We start from the raw sequence: 23853 nt of genomic DNA on the forward strand, positions 1-23853 counted from the left end.
CCGGCGCGGCCTGTCAGCGGCCGAGCGAGGTTTTGCCTCACTCGCCCGCCGCGCCAGGCCGGCAGCAGCTCGAGAAGTGGTCGTGCGGCAGGATGAGTGCAGGCTCTGATCCCGTGGTCATCGTCTCTGCGGCTCGGACCGCCATAGGTAAGTGGCCGGCGGCGGTCCAGCCGCGGGGACCCCGGAACCCCTGGGATGCCCCGGCACCGGCACTCCGCGCCTTCTCGGGCCTGCCGGCCGGCAGCCCCACCCCATCCTCGCCCGCTGAGGCCTACTCCGCCTCGCGTGCTCCGATTGGGTCCCCGGGTAGAACCACCGTGCCGCCCTGCCTTCCCATTGGCTGGCGAAGGTAGGCGCTCTCTTTCGAGTCCTCTGGTTGGCCAGCTCCTGGAGGAACCATGTCGGCCCGTGGCCGCAGGGGCGGGGTCGCTGGGTGGTCCGAGCGGGGCCGCGCTGGCGAATGGAGGATTGCTGGGAGTTGCCGTGCGGTGCTTAGCGCTGTGGAGATTTCACAGCCCTTGGGCGCGCGGGACTGTGGACCCCTTTTGTTAGGGAAGCGTGGGCCGAGCGCATCTGCTGGCGCTTGGGAAATGGATGCGTGGGTTTCCCGCGGGTCCGCTCCGTGCCCGCTCGAGCCGCGCTGGGCGCCGTGCTCATCGCCCGAGCTTCCCCTTCTTCCCTAGGCTCCTTCAATGGTGCCTTAGCCTCCGTCCCTGCCCATGACCTGGGCGCGACCGTCATCAAAGAAGTCCTGAAGAGAGCCGCCGTGGCTCCCGAAGAGGTGTCGGAGGTCATATTTGGACACGTCTTGGCAGCAGGTAATTCCTCAGAGGTCCCGGCGGAGGTCAGGGTCATTGGAAGCCGCCCATCGACGCCCCCCTCACCCCTCCCGCTCCCGAAACTGAAGTTCTTAACTCCGGAGGTCTGCTCACGGAGTTCCCGCTGTCGGGGTTCTTCCTGCTGCCCCCCTGCCAAGCCCCCGTCACTGGCTACTGTCCAGCCTAGCGCCGTGCGACTTTCCTAGGCGTCTTCTGATGAACCTGGACTAGGCCACCGTCCTCCACGGCCTTCTTCGTTCTTTAGAACCAGGCCCAGCCCACCCATCAAGAGTACACACGGCCCTGCATACGCCCCTAAAGTGCCACACATCTAGCCCAAATGTGTGAATTCCTCCTTTGTGCCCTGCACTGTGCCAGGTGCTGGCGACAGGGCTCCAACAACACAGGTGAGGTCCTTGCCCCGGGCCCCATAAGGCTCACCTCCTGCTCCTCACAGGGCTGTCACTCCCTGGGTGGGGACAGGTGAGTCACCAAGAGTGCTCCAGTCTCACTTCTGGTTCCAGTGACCGCTGACAATTCCTGGTTATTAATAACTAGATTCATGAGGGGCACTCCCCCTGCTTGTGTTCCCTCTCTCACTGTGTCTCCCTCTGTCAAATAAATAAATAAAATCTCAAAACAACAACAACAAACACACAACTAGATTCATGCTCACTCAGTAGCATAAATTCTAATTGTTCCTAGCGGTAATTGGTAATGCTCACTTACAACCAACTTTTGTCCTTACCCTGTCTGAGACCTGGCCCATTTTTTGTTATATTCACTTGATAGTTTTGTAGTTGCAATTCCCGATTATCCTTTCTCAAATTGTCCTTAGGGGCCATAAAGTTGGAGCCTACCACTTTGTCATGACTCTCAAGGGCTTTAAAATATGTAATATTCTCAGACTGGCTGCCTTCAGCCCACATCCTCCTTCCTTCCCAGACCCACGATTCAGACTTAGTTGCCATAGGGTCCGTCATGCTGGTTTCTCTGTTATCTCTTCCACATCTGTCCTCTCTAGTATCTCCACATAATTAAAATACAAATAATAGCTATGTTCATTGAGGACCTGCTGAATGCTGGGCCTTTAAAGCACTCTGCTTAGTGCTTTCATTGCTTTATTGAATCCTCTCCGTAAGTCCGTTGAATCGTATTATCTGTTCTGCAAATGATTAAATGAGATTTTCAGGGGCACAGTTTGAAGTGCAGCTAGTATTTGAACCCTCACCTGTCCGGCTCCTTAAGCCTACGTGCCCTCCACAATCCTGTAAAAATACTACCTGGGCACCTGCTGTGCTCCAGGCACTATTCTTTCCACTAGGGATAAGCAGTGTTCATATCAGATAGAAATCCTCATTCTCATGGAACTCATACTCTGCTAAATGCCAGGCTATTAGTTAATTATGTGTAACACTCATTTCTTACCTTGAAGATGGGGGTTATGAATAGACACATAATATTTTTATGAAGGAGTTATTTACTTAAATGCATATGTAATTAATTGTAGCTTCAAAAGCAGGAGCCTTAAATAATGTCTTTTTTTTATTAACTAACATGCTATGAGTTTAATTCAGAGGTATTTTGATTCCTTTTTTTTTTTTAAGATTTATTTATTTGAGAGAGAGTGTGTGTGCATGAGCACGGGGAGGGGCTGAGGGAGAGAGAGAATCTTCAATCAGACTGCTTGCTGAGCTTGGAGCTCGCCTTGAGGTTCAATCCCAGGGCCCTGAGATCATGACCTGAGCCAGAATCAAGAGCCAGCTGCCTAACCAACTGAGCCACTCAGGTGCTCCTCGTTCTTTTTAATAATTTCTCCTGTATCTGTTTTCACTCTCAGTCTCAGGGCTACCAGTCTAATCCCAGATAAAGAACATTGTGATGAATATAATCTCTAAATTTTTGTCTGTGACCCATGTGCTGGTTTTTGCTAACAAACTCACTGAGGAAAGGTACTAGGTGTGGGTGTATCTGAAATTGGCAGCAGAGTGACCACTGTATAAGTATTGATCCTTTGATAATAGACAATGGGTACTGAGAATATTTGAAACTTTCCACTCCATTCTCTTCCCTGCTACGATTATATGTGTAATGTATTTCTTCCCATTCCCTGAAGGAAGTCCCCACAGTTGAATTATAGAAAGGTATTTGTCAGTTCTGATTTTGTACATGTCTTGTTACATAACCGGTTAACCATGTGTGATGAATATCAAGGAAGGGAAGAAGTTTTCCTCTTTAACCCTCTTACCATGCTAGATGTCTTAAGCCATGATCATGGAAGCTCATAGCCCTAGTTAGAAACATGAATAATGCCCAAGTTCTGCCCTGTGTTTAGAAGAGAGTGTGCTTATTCAAGCTCTGTCAAAAGATCACCAGAAGAACATTTCCTTCTTATGATATTAATAACTTCCTTGTGGAAAAGAAAGCTTATGTCCACAAGCAAAGGATAATCCATATTCAGGGGCTAGAGTGGCAAGTATAGAGTGGACATGGGCCTTTTCTGTCTGGTTGGGAGTGTGGCTTGGTTCAGCTTGACTGGGAAGTGACAGGAGCCCAGTTGTTAATCTAATATCTGTGCACTTTGATCTAAATATTTTGCCCTTCTCCTTGATTACTGTGAGGTCTCTGTGTTCCCTCTGCCAGGTTGTGGGCAGAATCCTGTTCGACAAGCCAGTGTGGGTGCAGGAATCCCTTACTCGGTTCCAGCATGGAGCTGCCAAATGGTCTGTGGGTCAGGCCTAAAAGCCGTGTGCCTTGCAGCCCAGTCAGTAGGGATAGGAGACTCCAGCATTGTGGTTGCAGGAGGCATGGAAAGTATGAGCAAGGTAAGTCCTCTGGAGAGATGGCTGTCACTCACCTCTCACTAATAAACTCATGTCCGTGCCATAGCGGAGTAAACTGACCCATAGAAGAGCTGAAACCAAACAGTAAACCCTGAAAAAATGGATTCAACTTTGAATCCCTATCTGGATGGTTTTATTTTTATTTTTTAAAAGATTTTATTTATTTATTTGAGAGAGAGTGAGAGCATGAGCTGGGGGGGGGAGGGGAGGGACAAAAGAAGAGGAAGAAGTAGGCTCCCCACTGAGCAGGGAGCCTGACACGGGGCTTGATCCCAGGATTCTGGGATTGTGACCTGAGCCCAAGGCAGACACTTAACCGACTGAGCCACCCAGGTGTCCCTCTACCTGGTTGTTAATTCGTCTTCCAAGTTGCATGGGAGATCCAGGTTGTAGAAAAAGCCCATCAGCCAGTGTGATTGGAACAGAATATACTTTTTTCTAAAATGTTACCAAAGCATAAAATATTTTCTGAATTAAACCTATAACATTAGTCAGTTGGTATCCTTCATCTCAAATTTTTTTCTCATTGTGGGGAAAAGTCAAAAGCAGATGTTTTCACTTACTGTCCTGCACTTGACGAGGAGGACCCCAGGGACCCAATTTAGTTGACCTTTTGGAAGCATAGAATGTGGAAAAGAGGACCAGGCGGGATTTGTTTCACCAAGGTCCAGCCCTCAAATTGGCACGGCAGTGAAAAGGAAAAAGTATATCCCCTGCTTCCTACAGGCAGTTCGGGGTCTGACCTGGGGATCCCCTAGACAGAGGCTGATTCTGCTCAGCAATTGCTGAGGCCCAGGAGGAGGTAAGTTGAAGGTACTAAACAGGATCAGAGTGACTGAAGGGACTGCACCAGTGTCTGTGTGGTACTTCACAAGGTGCTTTTATACATAACCGTCACAATAGCCCTCAGAGGGTAGGTGGTATCATTCCCAATTTACAGATCCGGAAACTGAGGCCCAGAGCCAGAATTCAAATAGAGATCTTCTGACTCCCAAATGTTTCCATCCTATTATAGCTGCTGTTGAATTGGTAGGAGTTAAGAAGCTCCCCACCCAGAAATCCCTTCCCATTAGTTAATTAGGCAACCTGATTATTCTCATTATAGGCATTATGTCTTTTATCAAAATAAGTGACACACTGTTAGCATCATTTATGCTTTTAGATGAGCTCCTCATTTAACAGATAACTTGTTGCCTCTTTGGAAAGAATAAATGAGGTCCTTAAGGAAATAGGACACAGAATGGAGAGATTTGGCGGTAAATGGAAATAGGTAGGTAGGAGAGTAACAGCTTCTCAGGAGTAGGCAGGATAGAGTAGTCTTCTGATTCCAAGGGTCTTCAGGCCCCAGACCCTGGGTGGGGAAGAGGGTGGGCCAGAATTGTGGGTCACAGAGGGGGGTCTAGGTGAAGACTGAGGAACCACTGGATAGTTTTGGGTGGGATCCTAAGGAGAGGACTAGTGTCAAACAATCCTAAATCCATTTGTATTTCTTGTTTCCAGGCTCCTCACTTGATTCATTTGAGGGCAGGAGTCAAGATTGGGGAAATGCCACTGGCCGACAGCATACTCTGTGACGGGCTTACTGACGCATTCCACAGCTACCACATGGGCATTACAGGTAAGGCAGACACAGCCGAAAACAGACCAAGGGCGGAAAGGTTTACAAGAGATCCTATAATTGTCAGCTTTGCAGGTGCTCTCTGCTCTTGAAGGGCAGCGACCATGTCCTGATCATTCTGCATCACAGATGGCAGGGCTCCTTCCGCTTTGCTGAGCCCAACTGAGGAAATAGCATGTCCCCCCCGCTGTGACTCCTTGACCTTTGCAGGTTAGAGGTGGGCGGGGCTCCCGAGCTCTGAGCAATCTCCCATTTTACTGTGGGAAGAAACGAGGGCCCACGAACCGCGGTTGTGTGGCCAAGGCGGTTATCAGAGATGACCGGGTACTTCTCGTGCCTCACGCTGCCTTTGTGCTGTGCCACCCGGCCTGCCTTAGTCGCCTGCGGTCCAGGTGAACCAGCGGAGCAGCCAGAAAATCCAACGAGCTCCTGTCTTTCCCACTTTTGGAATGTAAAACTCAAGAACAGAAGGAACATTTCATTGTAGAGTTAGTTGAAGAAACAAGCCCTGAGAGGTTACACACCCTTAAATGTAGGTGGCAGTGGCTCTGGGTCTAGGAGAAGTAGAAGTCAGACGGAAGTCAGATGAGAAAGTGGGGGAAAGAGCAAGAGTCTAAGCAGAGGGGACAGTGTGTGTCCAGGCAGAGGAGCAGTGAGGAGCTAAGGCGTCTTGGCCCCCGTGAGCTACAGCAGCAGCAGGGATGGCTAGAGAATGTGGCCACACGCCGGCAGCCTCTGTGTGCGCCGGGCCGGGGTCTTCCTGGTCGTCGAGGCCAGGCCAGGGGTTCTCGAAGTGTGTTACAACAGCTGACTGTCTCAACGTCACCAGAGGCTGTCCCTGAAAATCCAGCTCCCAAGCCCTTTCTGAGGTGTTACGGGCGGAATTACGACCTTCCAAAAGTCCTATGTTGAAGCCCAAACCGCAGGACCTCAGAACGTGACTGTATTTGGAGTTAGGGCCTTTTAAGGAGTAATTAAGTTAAAACGAGACCTTTACCGTGGCCCCAAATGCCGTCTAACTGCGTCCTTGTAAGAAGAGGACGAAATACGGGAGATGTGAGCCCGGGAGAAAGACCGTGTGCGGACTTGGCGAGAAGGCGGCTGGGAGCGAGGCCTCAGGAGAAAACAGACCTGCTCACACCTTGATCGGAGATGAGAAAATAAATTTCTGTTGCGTTTAAAAAAAAAGACTCAGGCCATGATGTAGTAATTAGTAAAGACTAGACTCTCTAATATAGACAAATATAAAAATGGTCAAAATATATCAAGCTACAGTTTTCTTTTTTTTTTTTTTAAAGATTTTATTTATTTATTTGAGAGAGAGCACATGAGAGGGGGTAGGGTCAGAGGGAGAAGCAGGCTCCTCGCTGAGCAGGGAGCCCGATGCGGGACTCGATCCAGGGACTCCAGGATCATGACCTGAGCCGAAGGCAGTCACTTAACCAACTGAGCCACCCAGGCGCCCCAAGCTACTGTTTTCAAATACTGACCAACAATCATATAAGCCTGAGATTCTGTTTTTTTTTTACACGCTGCTGGGGCCCTTATTTGTGAGGACCTTCCAGAACCCTCCACATTCCCACTCAAGGCTCAGCCCCCAGCACCCCACAGCTCGGCCTCTTGCAGGCTCCTGGCAGGGGGTGTCTGGAACAATCCAAATTAGCAGCCACCCCCCACTCCCCTTCTCTCTGCTTCTGGACAAAGGCTGTCACTCTGGGGAAGGTCCTGCATGTTCTCCACAGTGATGCAGGCATCTCCAGTGGGCGTGGCCTCAGGAGCAGGTTGTGGGGGACGGTTGCCAGGAACTGCTCCCACTCTCTTGCTGGTACCTCCTCTGCTCCTGGAGGGCTTGTTCTAGCAAGGGTAGATGCATTCCTTCCACACAGTCAGGGCTTCCCCACAGAGCCTCCGTCTGATGCCTATCAGCTCTTTCCTCCTGTCAGCCTTGGGAAACCCTGCCTCCTAGATTTATATAGAGGAACATGTTCCTCCGTTTCTGGTGTTCGAGCTCCCCAAGGACAAGGTACTGGGAGTCTAACTGGGCTTGGAACGGCTCCACCAACTTGGTGCAGACCAGGATCCTGTGCTGTCAGATCCATGCTGAGCCCCCAGGGTCATTCGGGATTGAGTCATGTCACACAGCCACAGCCTGCTGAATGTTCTCAGTGTGCCCATGTCCGGATCTTGGCCCAGGGGAAGTAATAGACCCCAGGTTTGGGCAACATCCGAAAAAGTTGAGAGAGCTGTTTGAAGATTCCTGTCAGGGCACTGGGGCCTCAAGTTCCCTCTTTCTGCCCCACAGAATCCCGTGATGAGGGAGGGGCAGGTTAGCAGAGCACCTCGCTTTCCCCCACCCAGAGCAATTTGTTGCCCTTCTTCTGGGGTCCCCTCCCCAGGGGGCTGCTCTAGGGCTCCCCTGGACGAGAGTGGGGGACTTGCCCACACCAACCCCACCTCTACCTCAAATGCAGTCAGTTGCAAGACTGAGATTCTTTTTTTTTTTTTTTAAAGTAGGCTCCACACCCGGCGTGGAGCCCAGCGTGGGTCTTAAACTCATGACTCTGACATCGAGACCTGAGCTGAGATCAAGAGTCGGATGCTTAACCGACTAAGCTACCCAGGCGCCCCGAGATTCTTGAAAGAAGGGAAAACTCCACTCTCACTGACTTTCTACCTGGGGGGATGGTGGCCATTGAACTGGGGAGGCCGAGGTCAGAGTTTGGAGCTGCTGAGATTCCTGGAGTTTGAGGGGCAGAGTACTGGAGAGAACGAAGCTAGGAAAGGAGCTCCAGAAATCTCCATAAGGGTTCCCTCATCTCTTGGGTCAAATACTCAGCTATGCATGTGTAGGACAACACCCTACCAGGTCCAGTAGAAACAGCTGCTAGGGAGTTGTGAATTGATTACTTGGAGACATAGGAGTTCTGACCATGCAGAGTAGAAACTTTACTGAACCCACTGGACACTCCATTGACATCTCAGAAAGACCACAGTTTAGGGGCAGGGTTCCTCTAGCCCCAGAGTAAAGACTACTCTAGACACAAACTAATAAGCTTAAAAAAATAAGCTTCAAAAGGATCCAGATGATCTGCCAGTATGTTAGTGGGAATGAAACTCAGTATGCTTGCTAAAGATAATAAAATCCAGATGTTCAACAGTATAGCAACTGTGTAATGTTCAGGATGCAATAAGAAAATCAGGAATGTGAAAAGTAGTGGGTGAAATTGGATGAGGAAGAAGACATTTCTTCATAATGTCAAAATAACTTCCCGTAACTTCCTGATTAATTATAAATGGAGGGACACCTGAGTGGCTCAGTCAGTTAAGCATCTGTCTTTGGCTCAGGTCATGAGGGTCCTGGGATCGAGCCCCACGTCTGGCTCCCTGCTCAGCGGGGAGTCTGCTTCTCCCTTTCCCTCTGCCCCTCCCCCTGTTTGTGCTCTCTCTCTCTCTCACTTGCTCTCTCAAATAAATAAAAATTTTTAAAAAATTATAAATGGAAAAATAGTAACTTTACAGTGTAGAGACACTTTAACCAAGTGATCAAAGCTCACACCACCTGAGATAAACTAATATCACAAGTATCCTGATAAGATTCACTGAGAAGGTCATGTCAGTGGGATACCTGCTTTTCTGCAAAATCTTAATCTAATCTTGAGGAAATCTGAAACCTAAATTGGAGACATTTGATAAAAGAACTGGCCCCTGCTCCTCAAAAATATCAAGGTGAAGAAACACAAAGATAGTGTGAGGAACTGTTCCAATAAAAAGACACTAAAGAGATTGCCAGTGAAGTGCAAGGCGTGATCCTGGACTGAACATACAAATTAGCCACAAAGGACATCCCTGAGACACAAGGTGAAACTGGAATATGGACCAAGAATTAGATAATAGGCCTGTGTCAGTGTTAAATTTCCTGATTTTGAGAGCTGTGCTTATGTAAGAAAATGGCCATTTGGGGGAAATATACAACGAAATTAAAATTTAGGGATAAAGAGGCATGATTATAACTTTTTCTCAGATGGTTCAGAGAGAGAATGATGAAGTAAATGGGGCAGAAATATAAACAGTTGGTGAATCTGCATGAAGGACATTTCTGAAAGTCGACGGTTAAAAAGAAAGGAAAAGAGAAGGAAGGAAGCAAAGAAAAAAATGACTTCTTAAGAGTCGCTGCAGCCTCCCTGAATTCATCGCCCGTGGGAGGCCAGACGGCTGCAGAGCACTGTCTCAGCCTGTCAGCGGGCCTGCTTGGCGGGGGGGGGGGGGGGGGGGGGGGCAGTGCTCGGTTTCAGGTGAAAAACCTGAGCTACTAAAAGCCAGTTCCTGAAAATGTTTGTCTTTTGCTTTATTACTATTATTTTCTTTCACAGCTGAAAATGTAGCCAAAAAATGGCAAGTGAGCAGAGAAGATCAGGACAAGTTTGCAGTTCTGTCCCAGAACAGGACAGAAAGTGCGCAGAAAGCTGGCTATTTTGACAAAGAGATTATACCAGTTTTCGTATCTTCTAGAAAAGGTGAGTATATAGATTGTAATGGTTTGAACATTGGCGTGCCTATTTATAGGTAAGAGTAATACTCCAAGAAATAATACACAGGAATGTCTATACATCGTGTCTTAGTTATGTCTTTTGGGTTGCAAAGAAAAGATTGATCTTGGATACGCCTGAAAATGGCAGGGTGGGGGTCTTGTTTATGGGGTGCTGGGGGGTAAAGAACATGGGACACTGTGTCAGCACCGAGCACCCCTGGTCCCAGAGTGTGCACACCGTTCTGTAGATGGAGCAGGTTTTGTGTGAGAAACTGGAGCATTGGCTCATGGTCGTTAGGAGGCAACAGTGACGTTTTGCCCCTCCAGGCTCAGTCTCCTCAGAACATCCATTACTTCCTGTATGTGTCTGTATACATTTCATATTTCATGAGGGTGCATGTTTTGGGGTCCTTTGCTGTTATCTAATATGGAATGCTCCGGTCAAAGAGCTGTTACTGAAAACTGTTCTGTTGCCCGTAAGTGCCATCGCTTATGTCCAACCCTTAGGAGAGTGCCTTTGACGTTCCCTCATCATGTCGGTTGTAACCAGCAAGTCCTACGCCCCACACCTTAGCCACCTTTTGCACGAAGAACTGCCTTCCTCAGAAGGGGCTGTGGATGTGGAAAACACTCAAAAGTATCTCATGAGGACAGTGCTTATGAAATGTTTGAACATGCAACTTTTTTATGTGTGCTTTCCTGTTGGAATGCAAGTATTTTTTAATAAATTTTTAAATAAACCTTTCCAAATCTGAAGCCTCACGCATCATGTTCGAGAACTCCGCCATTCCTAATACATTCACGGCCATCTCTGTACTAATTTTGGTTAATTCATCTTCCTTTGCTCAGGTCTTACTGAAGTGAAAGCAGATGAATTTCCTCGCCATGGGACCAACATAGAAGCCGTATCAAAGTTAAAGCCTTACTTTCTTACAGATGGAACAGGGACAGTCACCCCAGCTAATGCTTCAGGTTAGATTTCCCAAAGGGCAGTTGGGGGAATACCATCTTCTGCTAGGTCTACCAAATTAATGCCTTTTTCATTTCATTTATTATTTATGTACAAATTATGCTAAGACCTTTAGTTGCTTGAAGGGAAGATGTAGTTTCTCGTATTTGATCATTACTTATCATCGCCCTATTTTCGACTTAACCTATGTATTAAAGAATGAATTTGACTTCCTGACATCCTAACTAGACATACAAATGAAAAAGCAAACTAGGGAACCAAAGTTTCATCTCCTACCTTGATGCTTTTCCGAAACCAGAAACTCCCAATGCCTTATGTGAGAGCAAGGCTCTTTCTCCCATTTCTTCTCATTACTCTTCCCTCCCCCAGTCTTGTAAGCTTTCCACTTCCTTTGGTTAGAATGTTGTGGTCAATTAGGTCATATTACCAAACTTCGCATTTCTAACTACACTGTAAAACAGGAATTATGGCACGTGACTTTGCCAAGATGTATTAAGAATAATTGGACGCATGTGTCCAGGTGTTAGAGAAAGTAGACACAGGTACAGAACTCAAATTAATGAGCATTTCAGAAATGAAGACGTTCGTATTTTACAGGAATAAATGATGGTGCTGCAGCTGTGGTTCTTATGAAGAAGTCAGAGGCTGCGAATCGAGGGCTCACACCGTTAGCACAGATAGTTTCCTGGTCACAAGTAGGTGTGGAACCTTCCATTATGGGGACAGGACCAATTCCAGCGATAAAGCAAGCTGTGAGTTTAATTCTGAATGTTAGCACCTGTTCTTTGTTGGTAGAACGAACCTCTTTGGGACCAGACCAACACCCTGTAGTTCCCTTTTCAGTTCCGCCTCTTAAACCTTGGCTCAGATCCTCTCCACTCCAAAATGCCAAGGTTGAGCTTTTGTTTATTCCGATCCTATTTCATTTGCTTTGTTTCTCTTGTATGAAAGCCTTCCCATTAGCCTTCAATGAGCTTATTCATGTAGTTTTATCTCTATAGTCTCCTTCCCTGCCAAAAACAGCCGAGAACATTTGGATCGTAACGCTTTTTAGCGGAACTGATGAATCACCTAGATCATCTCACCTACGCTTAACGTGTTACTGGCTTCAAAACTTTTTTTTAGAATCCAGAGGAATGTTTTATCCATAGTCTTAGAATTGGTATCACTAGGTTCATGTGGGAACCCTTAAGAGATCCTTTAATATCACAGTCTGTTGTTCTAGTATCTACAAGAAAGATTCCACCTGGGTTTTTAGACCTCTGTTCCATTACTCTTTCCCTTAGGTTGCAAAAGCAGGTTGGTCCCTGGAGGATGTGGACATATTTGAGATCAACGAAGCTTTTGCAGCCCTCTCTGTTGCAGTAACTAAAGAACTGGGATTAAAACCAGAGAAGGTAAGCCTGAGCAGGCAGTCCCCAGGACAGCAGGCAGGTGAACATTTGCAATGCAAATTTGATTGTAAACAGCAAAACCTAGGTACACAGAGCTCCACAGTGTGGCAGGTACTGGCCGTCTCGTTAACTGGGCGGACACTGGGAAGCTCCTGCTGGGATTGGTTATTTTATTGCTTCCCAGGGTGAAACCCCTGGACTCCACTCACTTTTGACACAAACAGAGCATTGTGACTCTTCTAAACTGGTAAGGTAGGGTGGATGTCACATGGGTATAAATTTCCTAAGCAGTTAAAATAAAAGTGGAATTTGAAAGGACAGTTTACTGGTGTAACATTAAAAGGGAAAAGATAATTTAGGATTTTTACCCTATGTCCAGAGAATAAATGGTATGTATCCTTTCCCTCTTAGGTCAACATTCAAGGAGGGGCTATAGCCTTGGGCCACCCTCTTGGAGCATCTGGCTGTCGGATTCTTGTTACCCTGTTACACACGATGGAGCGGATGGGTGGACACCGTGGTGTTGCTGCCCTGTGCATCGGGGGTGGGATGGGCATAGCCATGTGTGTTCAAAGAGGATGAAATTGCTTAACAATTAATCATGCCTAAACTCAACTGGAACCTAATCTCTTTTTAAACTAAAAAGGTACTAAATTACAGTATGTGAAATCACAGGACCAAAGTGAGGATGGAAAACATCTTTCGTAAGAACCCAAGGCTTGACAGCTTGTTATTTTTTAATGTGTAATACTCGAGGAACAAGAGAAGTGCATCCAACATTGTTATAAATAAAAGAGAAAGCAGATCAGTCATCAAGGGCTCCCGAGTGAACGGCATCTTCGTAACCTCCATGCTTGTCATCTTTGCTCTCAGGGTGTAATTTGATGAGATCATCAATTCGAAGAATGGTAATTGCAGCTTCTGTTGCAAACTTCAAACTCTTTACTTTCACTATGGTTGGTTCAAACACCCCTGCTTGTTTGTTGTCTCGAGGTTTACCATTAACCAAATCAAGGCCAATCCTGCAATTAAAAAAAAAACAAACGATAAACGGGTTCTTATATAATGTAGACCAATCCCATTCCAGCTCTTTAAATCTGGCCACTCCACTCAAATGTTCATCTTGGAAAATGTTGGGACCTTATGGTAGACCTCTAAGACTACAGTAGCTGATGACAAGTAATGAGAAGTACTGAAGGAGTTGTAGAAAGGTTAGAGGATAGTACAAATACTGTTTCTAAACATCATTTAACATCTTAAACAGGGACAGCTTCAGAAGATTCAGATCACCCCAAAACAATCCCCCTCTGCCTCTGGGACCCTTGTATAGGTACAGGGACTACCCAGAGAAGCAGGAAGAGATTTGGAAATCAGAGATGCTAACTAAAATACACCCACGCTAATATAATCACTAGCTATCACCTTTCTTGAATTTAAAACAAAGCTAAACTACCACATAGAATACACGGATGACCATGAAAGAGACAAACTGTATGCTTACCATTTTAGATTTTTGCGTTCTGGGTTAACTTGAGCCTCATTATGGAAAGCTCTTAACTTTGCAACCAGATCTGTGGAGTCTTGGGCAGCATTAACTGCCAGTGTGTTGGGAATAACAAGAAGAGATCTTGCAAACTCCGCGATAGCAAGCTGTTCCCGAGACCCCTGAGAAGAAAGACAACGAGCTGTCTTCACAAAACCCACAGCAGCAGTGCCGGCCTCAGAGAAGGCCTTAGCAACCAAGTGCCAGGGATGGTGTCCCGTGCCCTTCTTGAAAAAGACACATTATTAGATCTTCTTACCATGCTGGTTGCGTAGTTCTCAAGGTATATGGAAAGGGCTGCTTCTACAGCACCCCCACCTGGCACCACAGATTTCGACTCCAAAACTCTCTTCACCACACAAAGAGCATCATGTAAAGAGCGCTCCATCTCGTCACACATGAAATCATTTGCCCCACGTAAGATAATTGATGCAGATGTACGAGCCTTAGTGCTATTCAAAAAAATAAAGAATTCTGACATCAGTACTTTTATAAAATAAATCTACACAGAAATTCACTGTAAGCACCTTAACTGAATCCTGCTCACACAGTTCATTCAGACACAGAGAAGCAGTGTCTGGGCTGCGCAGAGGAGATGAAATGGTCACTCCACCTCCATTAACCACGGCCTAACATTGTTCTCTCCCATGCGTATAACCGCTCCTATCACTGAAAGACTAGAGCAGCAAATCAATGGGAAGGTGATCTACTCACTAATAAAATCTGTACAGCTTTGTAATTTAGAAAGCAGCTTACTTTTTGATCAAGATCAGCTCATCATCACAAATTCTCTCCTGTACCACCTCTTCTGCTTGTCCCAGCATCGAAGCTTCAAAAGTTTCTTCTCCTTCCAAATTGGCCAGGGTTGACAGAACAGTTGCTATTAAAATGATGACAAAGATCTGTAAACATGGTTTTCCAATGAATGTTTTCCTATCCTGTCTTAAATTCAGAAACATTTATGATAAAAGCAATGTATAGGTGCAAATTTAAGGTTTGCAGTCAGGCATCAGACAAACCGCTGTCCTTTTATCCTAACGTGGAACTATGTCATTTTGAGGTAAAGAAATTCAGTCAGTTAAAGAACTTTTCCAGTAACATGAAAAGTGGCTCTGTAAGATGTATCTGCAGCACAAAGCATTAAGGGAGTAAGTAAAAACTTTGTTTTTGAAGCTGCTCAGTGAGAACATCCCAACATAAAGAGACACGCTGGTGACACACCGCAGCTGGGAGCCAACAGAAGCCCTACCTCCAGAAGCTTTAGCGATGCGTTTGAGGTCCTTTTTTAAAACTCTTCTAACTGCCATAGCTCCTGTCTCCACAAAATACTTCAGACACATGTCGTCAATTCCACCGGTGGTTAGAATAACGTTGGCACCAGTAGCCAGGATCTTCTGGATCCGCTCCTTGGTGATATCAGATTCTCTACAAAGATATGATAACCCAAAGTTATCTTTTGTGTTGTTAATCTAGTTCTATCTTCCATCAAGTACTTTCCACAAAATAAGTGCACATTAAATTACATCAAACATTCCCTTCTGTGACCAAAATTTAAATCAATTTACAGAAAAGTTCAAATAATTTAAAATTATCACTTGTCTCCCCCACCCAGTGGGAGTTCCTAACCAAACACTGTGGTCAGGAAGGGAAGGGTGTGTCAACCATGCTCTGAAAAAGTGTTACTACAATGGAATGCAGAGATGGTGAGAGGCCAGACTCCAGCCTGCCAGGTGAGACAACGAAAGCCTGAAAGTCTGGAGTTAAGAGGGGTGCAGCATTGAAATGGCCAGTAGGACCAGAAAACGGAAAACCTTTTGTAGGGATGCTAGAGTGTGGACTGTTAGTTAGCAAGTTTAATATTTTTAAATAAGAGTATTATCAAATCTGTCTTCAAAAGGATCCCCTGACGTCAGGGTGGAGACTGCACTGGCAAGATGGAGGAGTGAGGTAAGGAGGTGGTAAATGGAGATCAAAGACCATGTCTGATGAGAACAGATGGTCCGAACAGAAGTCTCAGTTTATAGCTGAGGTGATGGGGAGGGTCAGTCAATGGTTCCTGGGCTAAAATGGTGCAGGATGAGAAAGAGTTCAGTTTTCAAGAGGTGCATCTGACGCCCCTGTGTTCTTCACGCGAGCCTGCCAAGAGGCAGGCAGACACAGGACGGAAATCATAAGCAAGCTATGTATGGGGAAGGGAAACAGATTTGAAGAAGGCAAAATACCAATCACTGAAATAATCTCACTTACCATTCAAAGAATTTTTTTCCCCCCTAAGGTTTTTATTTATTTGACAGAGGGAAAGACAGCCAGAGAGGGAACACAAGCAGGGGGAGTGGGAGAGGGAGAAGCAGGCTTCCCGCGGAGCAGGGAGCCTGATGCGGGGCTCGATCCCAGGACCCTGGGATCATGACCTGAGCCGAAGGCAGACGCTTAACGACTGAGCCACCCAGGCGCCCCACCATTCAAAGAATTTTTAAAGTAAAATGAATTCAAGATGAACCTCAAATTAACCTCCCTGAGAATACTGAGCTAGATGCCACACTGTGGGCAGGAGCTGCGAAGCCAAGCACATCCTTCAGGCTCTAACTTTAGAGCTTACAGTCTGAGTCCTACAAACACACAAAACCATGCTAAGGCCCAGGAAGATCAAGTACAGAACTCAGGGTAGAGTAGAATTTAGATCGAAGGAGAAAGAAAAGCTGCTTTGAGAGACTGACCAGCTAAAAAATAAGTAAAAAATTAACCAGTCAAAACCAGTAGGCTGAGAGTATGTCACAGGCAGAGGGAAGAACCTTACTAAGGACCAGCAGGGTAAGAGTTTGGAGGATCTTAGTTCCAGGTGTGGCCAGACCACAGCGAAAAAAACATGTAAGAAATTAAAATCTATCCAGAGCAATGGGAAACCTACAAAAAGCTCTGCCCTTGGAAGTGATGAGGTCAACATGGCTGCTGTGTGGAAAACAGTCTGGGAGAGGGGACAAGAGTGAAACCCAGGTTGGGGCGCCTGGGTGGCTCAGTCGTTAAGCGTCTGCCTTCGGCTCAGGTCATGATCCCAGGGTCCTGGGATGGAGCCCTACATCGGGCTCCCTGCTCCGCAGGAAGCCTGCTTCTCCCTCTCCCACTCCCCCTGCTTGTGTTCCCTCTCTCACTGTGTCTGTCAAGTAAATAAATAAATAAAAATTTTTAAAAAAAGAGCGTGAAACCCAGGTGACCAGCTTGGCTTGGCTGCCTCTACAACAGCCTTGGCAAGAGATTTGATTAGAGATTAGGAGACAGAAAGGCACGAGGTACAAAGAGGAGTTAAGAATATTTCCTAGTTTTCTCCAAGGGCAAAAAACGGCACTAAAACGGCAAAAGTAGATTTATGGGTACCACCCTAAGTTCAGTTTTAAACATTGACTTTGGGATGCATAAGAAGTGTTCATAGGTGTCTGGAGCTCAGACAAACAGATTTGGAAGTCTCCAACACAAATAGTATCTGAAGTCCTAGGAGTGACAAGGAGTTATCCCGGGGACAGCAGAGCAGACCCCGGGGCTGCCCAGGCAGACAAATACAGACAGGGAAGTATCACAAAGCCACTCACCACCTCTCCCAAGTGTTCCAAGGGAGTAGTCAACCAGCTGGATAAAGGTCAAATGAAGATTCAAAGTGTCTAGTGAATTTTACCCTAGGCACCACTAGTGACTTTAGCAAATGGTCCTCCACTGGAGAACAGAACAGAACTGAGAACATGAGAAATAAAGTATCAGAAAACAGTTTTTATATAAAAAACTTGGGACATCCAGCTGTGAAGAGATGGGGAAGGATAGGGGGTACCGGGAGCAGGCGGCTTTTATTTCTGGTTAAGAGAGCTACAAAGGGGCTGCAACTGGAATTTAGAAAAGGAAAGGAATAGAACTAGTAACGGAAGATGCAGCTTGAGAACACTTAAACTAGAGGAATTTGGTGGAAGAAAGGACAATTTCAGTTTATCGGGAAGAAAAAAAGTACATATGCAGATCTAAAAGGAGACAGCATGCCTGACTCTTGGCAAAGATTTCTTGTAGGTTTGGGTCAATTACTGTTTATTTTTTAACAAACCAACTAACCATTAAAAAAAATATGTGAACGATACGGGTCAAGTGGAAGCAGGCAGTCAAACTGAACTCTAGCTCTCTAGCACGCTAACCAGTCCATAACCATGTAGTATCCCCTAGCACCTGGTGTACAGCAAGCATGCAATCAACGCTATACTGCTTATCTGAGGAATTACATTCTTGGATGTATCTTTAATGTTAATCACACACAGAATCAAAATTTTCATAGTACTTTTATCACCGAATCTATCTTAAAACACCAAGCCACCACCATTTTCTAACTTTCCAGCAGAAGTTTGACTTCGGTTAAAAATTAATTTTTCGGGATGCCCGGGTGGCTCAGTCGGTTAAACATGTGCCTTCACCTCAGGTCATGATCCCAGGGTTCTGGGATCAAGGCCCGCATCGGGTTCCTTGCTCAGCAGGGAGCTTACTTCTCCCTCTGCCTCGCCCCCTGCTCATCCCCCCACCCTCTCAAATAAAAAAAAAACCACAAGCTTATTTACTTATTTTCTTTCTTCATTTATTTGACACAGAGAGAGAGAGAGAGAGCACGAGCACACAAGCAGGGGAAATGACAGGCAGAGGGAGAGGGAGAAGCAAGCTCCTCACTGAGCAGGGAGCCTGATGCAGGACTCAATCCCAGGACCCCGGGATCACAACCCGAGCCGAAGGCAGACACTCAACCAACTGAGCCACCCAGGCGTCCCAAAAATAACCAAGTTTAAAAAAAATAAATAAAAATTAATTTTTCAAGTCCTCCAAGACACCCACACTTAAGATAATCCAGTTGCATCATCACCATTCTCTGCTACCTGGCAACTGGTTGATTACTTGCTGTTACCTAGGAAGTGTAACATTCCTTCCTTTTTATTTTTTTTTTAAAAAAGATTGCATGGGGGGGCAGGGGGCAGCAGAGGGACAGGCAGACTCCCTGCTGAGCACAGAGCCCATAAGGGGGCTCCATCTCAGCACTGAGATCACGACCTGAGTCCAAGTCAGATGTTTAACTGACTGAGCCACCCAGGTGCCCCACTCCTTGTTTTTAGTATACTTTTTTTACTGTCACCTGCTCTAAAAGAAGTATAACTTACAAACACCTCTTTCAAAGGTCAAAAATAAACTCTCAACATACCTCTGTCTAATCTGGTCCAGTTTCTCAGGGTCTGTAATAACCACTTGTACACCAAGCTTCATTTTTGTTTTCTGCAGGCTGAAGTCAAGGCAAGCAATTTTTGCATTAACTATTCTTTTGGTCATGCCTATAATTGAACATATTAAATCCTTTTGTAAGAACTATAACAATGTTACAATTTAAAAATACAGCTATTCTTAAAGCAGGATAAAAGTAGTGAGAAATATTAAATTATACTATCCTTAAAGACAGAAATTTACATTTTTATTACATTTAACCCTACAAATTTTTATGGCCTCTACCCATGTACTTTGTTTAACTTGCATTTTTCCTAAGTTTTATGTGCTTAAGTTACACAAGCAAAACTGAAAACCTAGATGTACAATTTCCTTTTCCCCTGGGCTTTCCTAAAGAACAGTAAGTGCTAGTCTTGGATAGCTCACCTAAAGGACGTATATAGTATGTAGTCCACAAAAAGCAAATTTTAGCCTTTAGTATCAAATCCTAAGCCTTACCCTGGGATCCCACCACACAGTTGAGTGCATAGCCATTGATGAGCATACTCTCCATCTGACTTCTCCCATGGGCTTTCAGAACATTAACGGAATTGACTGGATAGCGAGGCTGGCCTCTTACGTCTGTGTATTTAACTGCAAGTACAGCATCTACTACCATATTGGCAAAAAAATCACCACTTCTAAGCCAAAAGTTAAGGAGAACAAGAGACATGGAATGGACAATGGGTGCACACAAAAATCAAGGGAATTCAAAGGCACTTCTTTTAGCAATCTCATCAAAGAAACAAGCATTAATTATGCCATCAAAATACTGGAGTACTATTTATCATTGCTTGCAATTCATATTACTATGACACTTTATTATCTCTCCCCCTAGAAAAGCAAGGAAGGGAGCAAATAATTTTAATACAGTTATCACTCAGCACAAAAACTAACCAAGATCTTGCTTTCAAAAAAGCCTAAACTTGATTGAACCATCACAAGGATACATTCCAATGATTTTGGAAGACATCGATGTCTTAGCGGCATTGATCAGGCAATCTCTTCCAAGTTCATCTGTGTTAATAATTAGATTTTCACTGATGTATCGTACTGCCTCCCTGTTTGAAGTGTGTGGGAGAAAACATTTATAAATTCACTACTCAAGCTTTTTTGTTTTATCACTGTCAAAATGTGTTAGGCACCAATTTTCTGTTTGGCCATTTCATATAGGAGGAGGACACAAATAAATCCTCCCTCTTCAGATCATGGCAGTCTTAATATATCCCATAAGCATAGCCACCAAAATCTATTATTGGGAGAAAATGTGGTAGTCAAATGGGAAAAAAAAACACCACACTACCCTACTTCTTACTTCAAGTATTACTATAGAACAGCATTTTTTCAAAATAAAATTTAGTCATTAACATTTCAACAACACAAACTGTTTACAACTATAACATCACATACTGTAAAATTTTCTCTGAATGCAAACAAGCTTACTTGCAAGCAAGTCGATAGCCACTAATAACTGATGTGGGATGAATTTTCTGTTTGACTAGTTCATCTGCATTTTTAAGAAGTTCTGCTGCAATAATAACCTGTTGAGAAAACATTCATCGCTCTTAGTCTGACAACATGTGCAATGTGTATGTAAAAACAACACTAAAATGATTAGCTTTATCAACCAGAATGCTTATGATGGTAAATAACTGTTTACTGGGAATCTGAAAAAAAAAAAAAAAAAAATAACTGTACAGTTTTTTTTTTTGAGAGGAGAAGAGAGAATCTTAAGCAGGAGGCATGGAGCTGACAAGGGGCTAGATCTCACAACCCTGAGATCATGACCTGAGTCAATTAACCGACTGCACCACCCAGGTGCCCCTTACAGTGTTTTATATGCGAATGGCCAAAGGCTGATAGGAGCCTGAAAACTGTTCTGGCTTACAAACCAGTTCTGCAGAACAATAGTAGAGAACTACACATCTACTACCTTTAAAGATTAAGTGCTCAACAGGAACCAACTGAAGACTTTACTACTTCTATGATCTATATTGTTTTAGATTATTACTTGGTTTATTTTAAAAACCATTCTTCTATGTGGTGTATACACACACACACACACACACACAATGGAATATTAGTCATCATAAAAGAAAATCTTACCATGTGCAAGGGCATGGATAGAACTAGAGAGTATTATGCTAAGCCAAATAAGTCAATCAGAGAAAGACAATCATATGATTTCACTCATGTGGAATTTAAGATACAGAACAGGATCATAGAAGGGAGGTTAAAACAAAATAAGGTGACAAAGAGAGGGAGAAAAACCATAAGAGACTCTTAATCTTAGGAAACAAACTGAAGGTTGCTGGAGGGGAGATGGTGGTGGGTGGGATGGGGTAACTGGGTGATGGACATTAAGGAGGGCATGTGATGTAATGAGCACTGGGGGTTATGTGCAACTGAGGAATCACTGAACTCTACTTCTGAAACTAATAACACACTGTGTGTTAATTAACTGAATTTAAATAAAATAAAAAAAACCATTCTTCTAAAGACATTAAAAAATCAAAACTCTGCTTCTTCTGGGGAAATTATAATCACTTTATTTTTAATAATATTGTAAACAAGTTACTTAGAAACTATTTTTGTTATTTCAGAAGAGGTAGATTCCATTTTTTCATGGTTTGAAGTTTAATCTAGAAATATAAACATTTTCCCCACAAACCACTGCCTGTTTTAGAGCAAACTATTATTTGCTCCTTACCAAGTAGTAGTGTTTCTATACTACAAAGCACACTACATCAGTTTGCTGGATGATCCTGAGAAGTTTGTATCATGTTATTTTTCATGTTTACTTTCTTGCACTCCCATTGTGAACTCTCAAGATTGCCCATTAGCATTTAATATAAAACATCTTTTTTTTTTTTTGGTTTAAAACCAGTAACATTCTTCCCCTAGCTAGCTATAAAGAGAAGATTTTTAGGAACTTCTAAGTTTCAGGTAGTGAGAGAAGAAAACTTTTTTTTTAACAAGGGGCTTGAACTCAGGACCCTGAGATCAAGAGTCAGACGTTAACTTACTGAGCCACCCAGGCAACACAGAAACAGAACTTTAAAAAAAAAAAAACCCTCTGTATGCGATGTATACATATTGTTGTAGCTGAAAAACTCATGAAACTTGTGAAAATCCACATTTAAAATGAGTCAACTATATTATCTCTACAAACTAGCCGTAAGTACTGATTTTCAAATTCTGTTTCTGAATCATTATGCCAGAAACAACTTCAATTTTCTCACTTTTAAGTATATAACTTATTTCTGACTCAGAAACAAATGACTTGGTTATGGCTTCACTTTGTCGCAAGTTCAATTATGGGAAAACAACTAATCTACAGCCATCTACCAGGTGACAAACTACCTACCACTGAGGTGGTTCCATCTCCCACTTCTTTGTCTTGCAGATCAGCTAGCTCACAAAGAACTTTAGCTGCAGGATGTTCTACCTCCAGTAACTTCAGGATGGTTGCACCGTCATTAGTAATGGTTACATCCTAAGAAATTTGCAGGGAAGAAAAAAGACAACACCATCACTGGCAAACACAGGGCATCCTTTAAATTAACACAAATCCATTATCACCTTTACCACACCTTCCAATACCAGCATTGTGACAAAAACAGAGAATTCACATAGCTAACTGCTTAAGCACTGTTATTTTCCTTTAAAGTAACAAACAGGTGTACTTACACCAATATCATCCACCAACATTTTATCCAAGCCAACTGGACCAAGAGAGCTTTTTACAATATTGGCAATGGAAGCCGCAGCCATGACTGTAGAAATGAAAAAAAAAAATTAAATCCACTGCCCCAAATGCTAGCCATTCGAGCTTAAAGTGAGTAAATGACATCCAACAGCCTCCGGATTTCCCAAATCTACACATCTATCCTTAATTACTTAAAATAAGATGGGCAGGCATCCATACATTCAACGTGTACGCGCTCTCAAGAGGCTCAACAACAACAAATGCCTAATTCGTACCGTTTGCTAGGAAAAACCCACTTTAAGTACCACGTAGGCTAACGTTCAACTGAAATTTCCTCAACCAACCGCACCGTCAAAACCTGTCAGCGATGGGCGGGTAAGAATCGGAACCGGACACGGAGCACCCGGCATCTACTGCAGAGGCCAACCAACGGGGTACAAGGGGCAAGTCATGTGGACTGCGGCCATTCGTTCCTCAGCGAAACGAGCAATTAAGACTAGTCTTCTCTGGCTAATGGTCCTAAAACGAGGCGCAAAGGTTGAGATACACGCTCATGCTGGTCACAATCGGAACCTGAGAGGCGCAGGGCACCCGGACCAAAGGGGACTCGAGGCGTGACCGGCACGTGTCCCTGCGGGGAGCTGGCTCTCCAGGCCCGGGAGCGCTTTTCTGGTTCCAGGGCCCGGGCACCCGCGGCCCACCACACGCAGCGGGACACATCCCCAAAACGTGCGGGGCTCTCCGGAATTCCTCGCCTGCGGGGAAAGGGCGCTGCCGCCCACCGCGAAGTGGCGGACCCCAGGCCCTCCCCCGGGAGAGAAAGGGAAGGCACCGCGCCCGCAGCCGCGCACCGCCGTGGGCCCGGCCCAGGCCTTGTTCGCCCTTACCGTTCTGGGAGCGGATCGCCTCCCCAGTGCTGCGGTCTCCGAACACGGACAAAGGCCCCTCCATCTTCGCGGCGGGGTACACGTCGAGTTTCACTCTCACTGCGGGAAACCAGCGTCTGGGTCCCTAGGCCCGGCGGCGGCGGCGGTGGCCGTGGCGGCTAAGGCGTGGAACCGGCCCGAGCGAGGCCGCGGGGACTGCTGGGAACACCGGTCCCCCCGCCCGGCCGCGGGGCAGGACGGGAACGAAAAAAGGGATGGGGGGAGCGAAAAGTGCG

At 45.2% G+C, this 23853-nt stretch overlaps 2 protein-coding genes, 2 non-coding genes and 1 pseudogene across 4 annotated transcripts; 1 reads left to right on the forward strand and 4 right to left on the reverse strand.

Moving 5' to 3' along the window:
• The first annotated feature begins 13 nt into the window (after nt 1-13).
• LOC118001887 (acetyl-CoA acetyltransferase, cytosolic) lies at nt 14-12983 on the forward strand. Its single transcript, XM_034992059.1, has 9 exons — nt 14-147; nt 684-818; nt 3462-3643; nt 5162-5279; nt 9650-9793; nt 10657-10779; nt 11375-11529; nt 12064-12174; nt 12583-12983. The coding sequence occupies exons 1-9, from the start codon at nt 93-95 to the stop codon at nt 12751-12753; spliced, it is 1194 nt and encodes a 397-aa protein (XP_034847950.1). The 5' UTR covers nt 14-92; the 3' UTR covers nt 12754-12983.
• On the reverse strand, nt 6960-7675 carry LOC118001888 (annotated as a pseudogene).
• LOC118001886 (T-complex protein 1 subunit alpha) lies at nt 12888-23821 on the reverse strand. The gene is made up of 12 exons (XM_034992057.1): nt 23579-23821; nt 22673-22758; nt 22350-22478; nt 20426-20523; nt 19933-20043; nt 19442-19623; nt 18927-19053; nt 14964-15139; nt 14471-14594; nt 13974-14166; nt 13673-13836; nt 12888-13193 (listed from the first exon to the last, which is right to left on the reverse strand). Exons 1-12 carry the CDS (start codon nt 23640-23642, stop codon nt 12977-12979), a joined length of 1671 nt encoding a protein of 556 aa, XP_034847948.1. The 5' UTR covers nt 23643-23821; the 3' UTR covers nt 12888-12976.
• LOC118001992 lies at nt 14286-14415 on the reverse strand. Its single transcript, XR_004676905.1, has one exon. It is a non-coding gene; the product is annotated as a small nucleolar RNA SNORA20 (small nucleolar RNA).
• Nucleotides 20129-20268, reverse strand: LOC118001993. The gene has a single exon (XR_004676906.1). It is a non-coding gene; the product is annotated as a small nucleolar RNA SNORA29 (small nucleolar RNA).
• Nucleotides 23822-23853: the final 32 nt, after the last annotated feature.

The sequence above is a fragment of the Mirounga leonina genome, unplaced genomic scaffold (genome assembly GCF_011800145.1).
Source record: "Mirounga leonina isolate KUSES-001 unplaced genomic scaffold, KU_Mleo_1.0 Mir_55, whole genome shotgun sequence".
Lineage (NCBI taxonomy): Eukaryota > Metazoa > Chordata > Mammalia > Carnivora > Phocidae > Mirounga > Mirounga leonina.

Coding starts and splice junctions, on each gene's coding strand:
- LOC118001887 (XM_034992059.1), top strand. CDS start 93: ATGAGTGCAGGCTCTGATCCCGTGGTCATCGTCTCTGCGGCTCGGACC. Junction 9,794..10,656: donor TTTCGTATCTTCTAGAAAAG/GTGAGTATATAG, acceptor TCCTTTGCTCAG/GTCTTACTGAAGTGAAAGCA. Junction 10,780..11,374: donor CACCCCAGCTAATGCTTCAG/GTTAGATTTCCC, acceptor CGTATTTTACAG/GAATAAATGATGGTGCTGCA.
- LOC118001886 (XM_034992057.1), bottom strand. CDS start 23,642: ATGGAGGGGCCTTTGTCCGTGTTCGGAGACCGCAGCACTGGGGAGGCG. Junction 20,524..22,349: donor GAGATGGAACCACCTCAGTG/GTAGGTAGTTTG, acceptor TTTTCTCAACAG/GTTATTATTGCAGCAGAACT. Junction 19,054..19,441: donor CTGTGTGGTGGGATCCCAGG/GTAAGGCTTAGG, acceptor GTTCAATTATAG/GCATGACCAAAAGAATAGTT.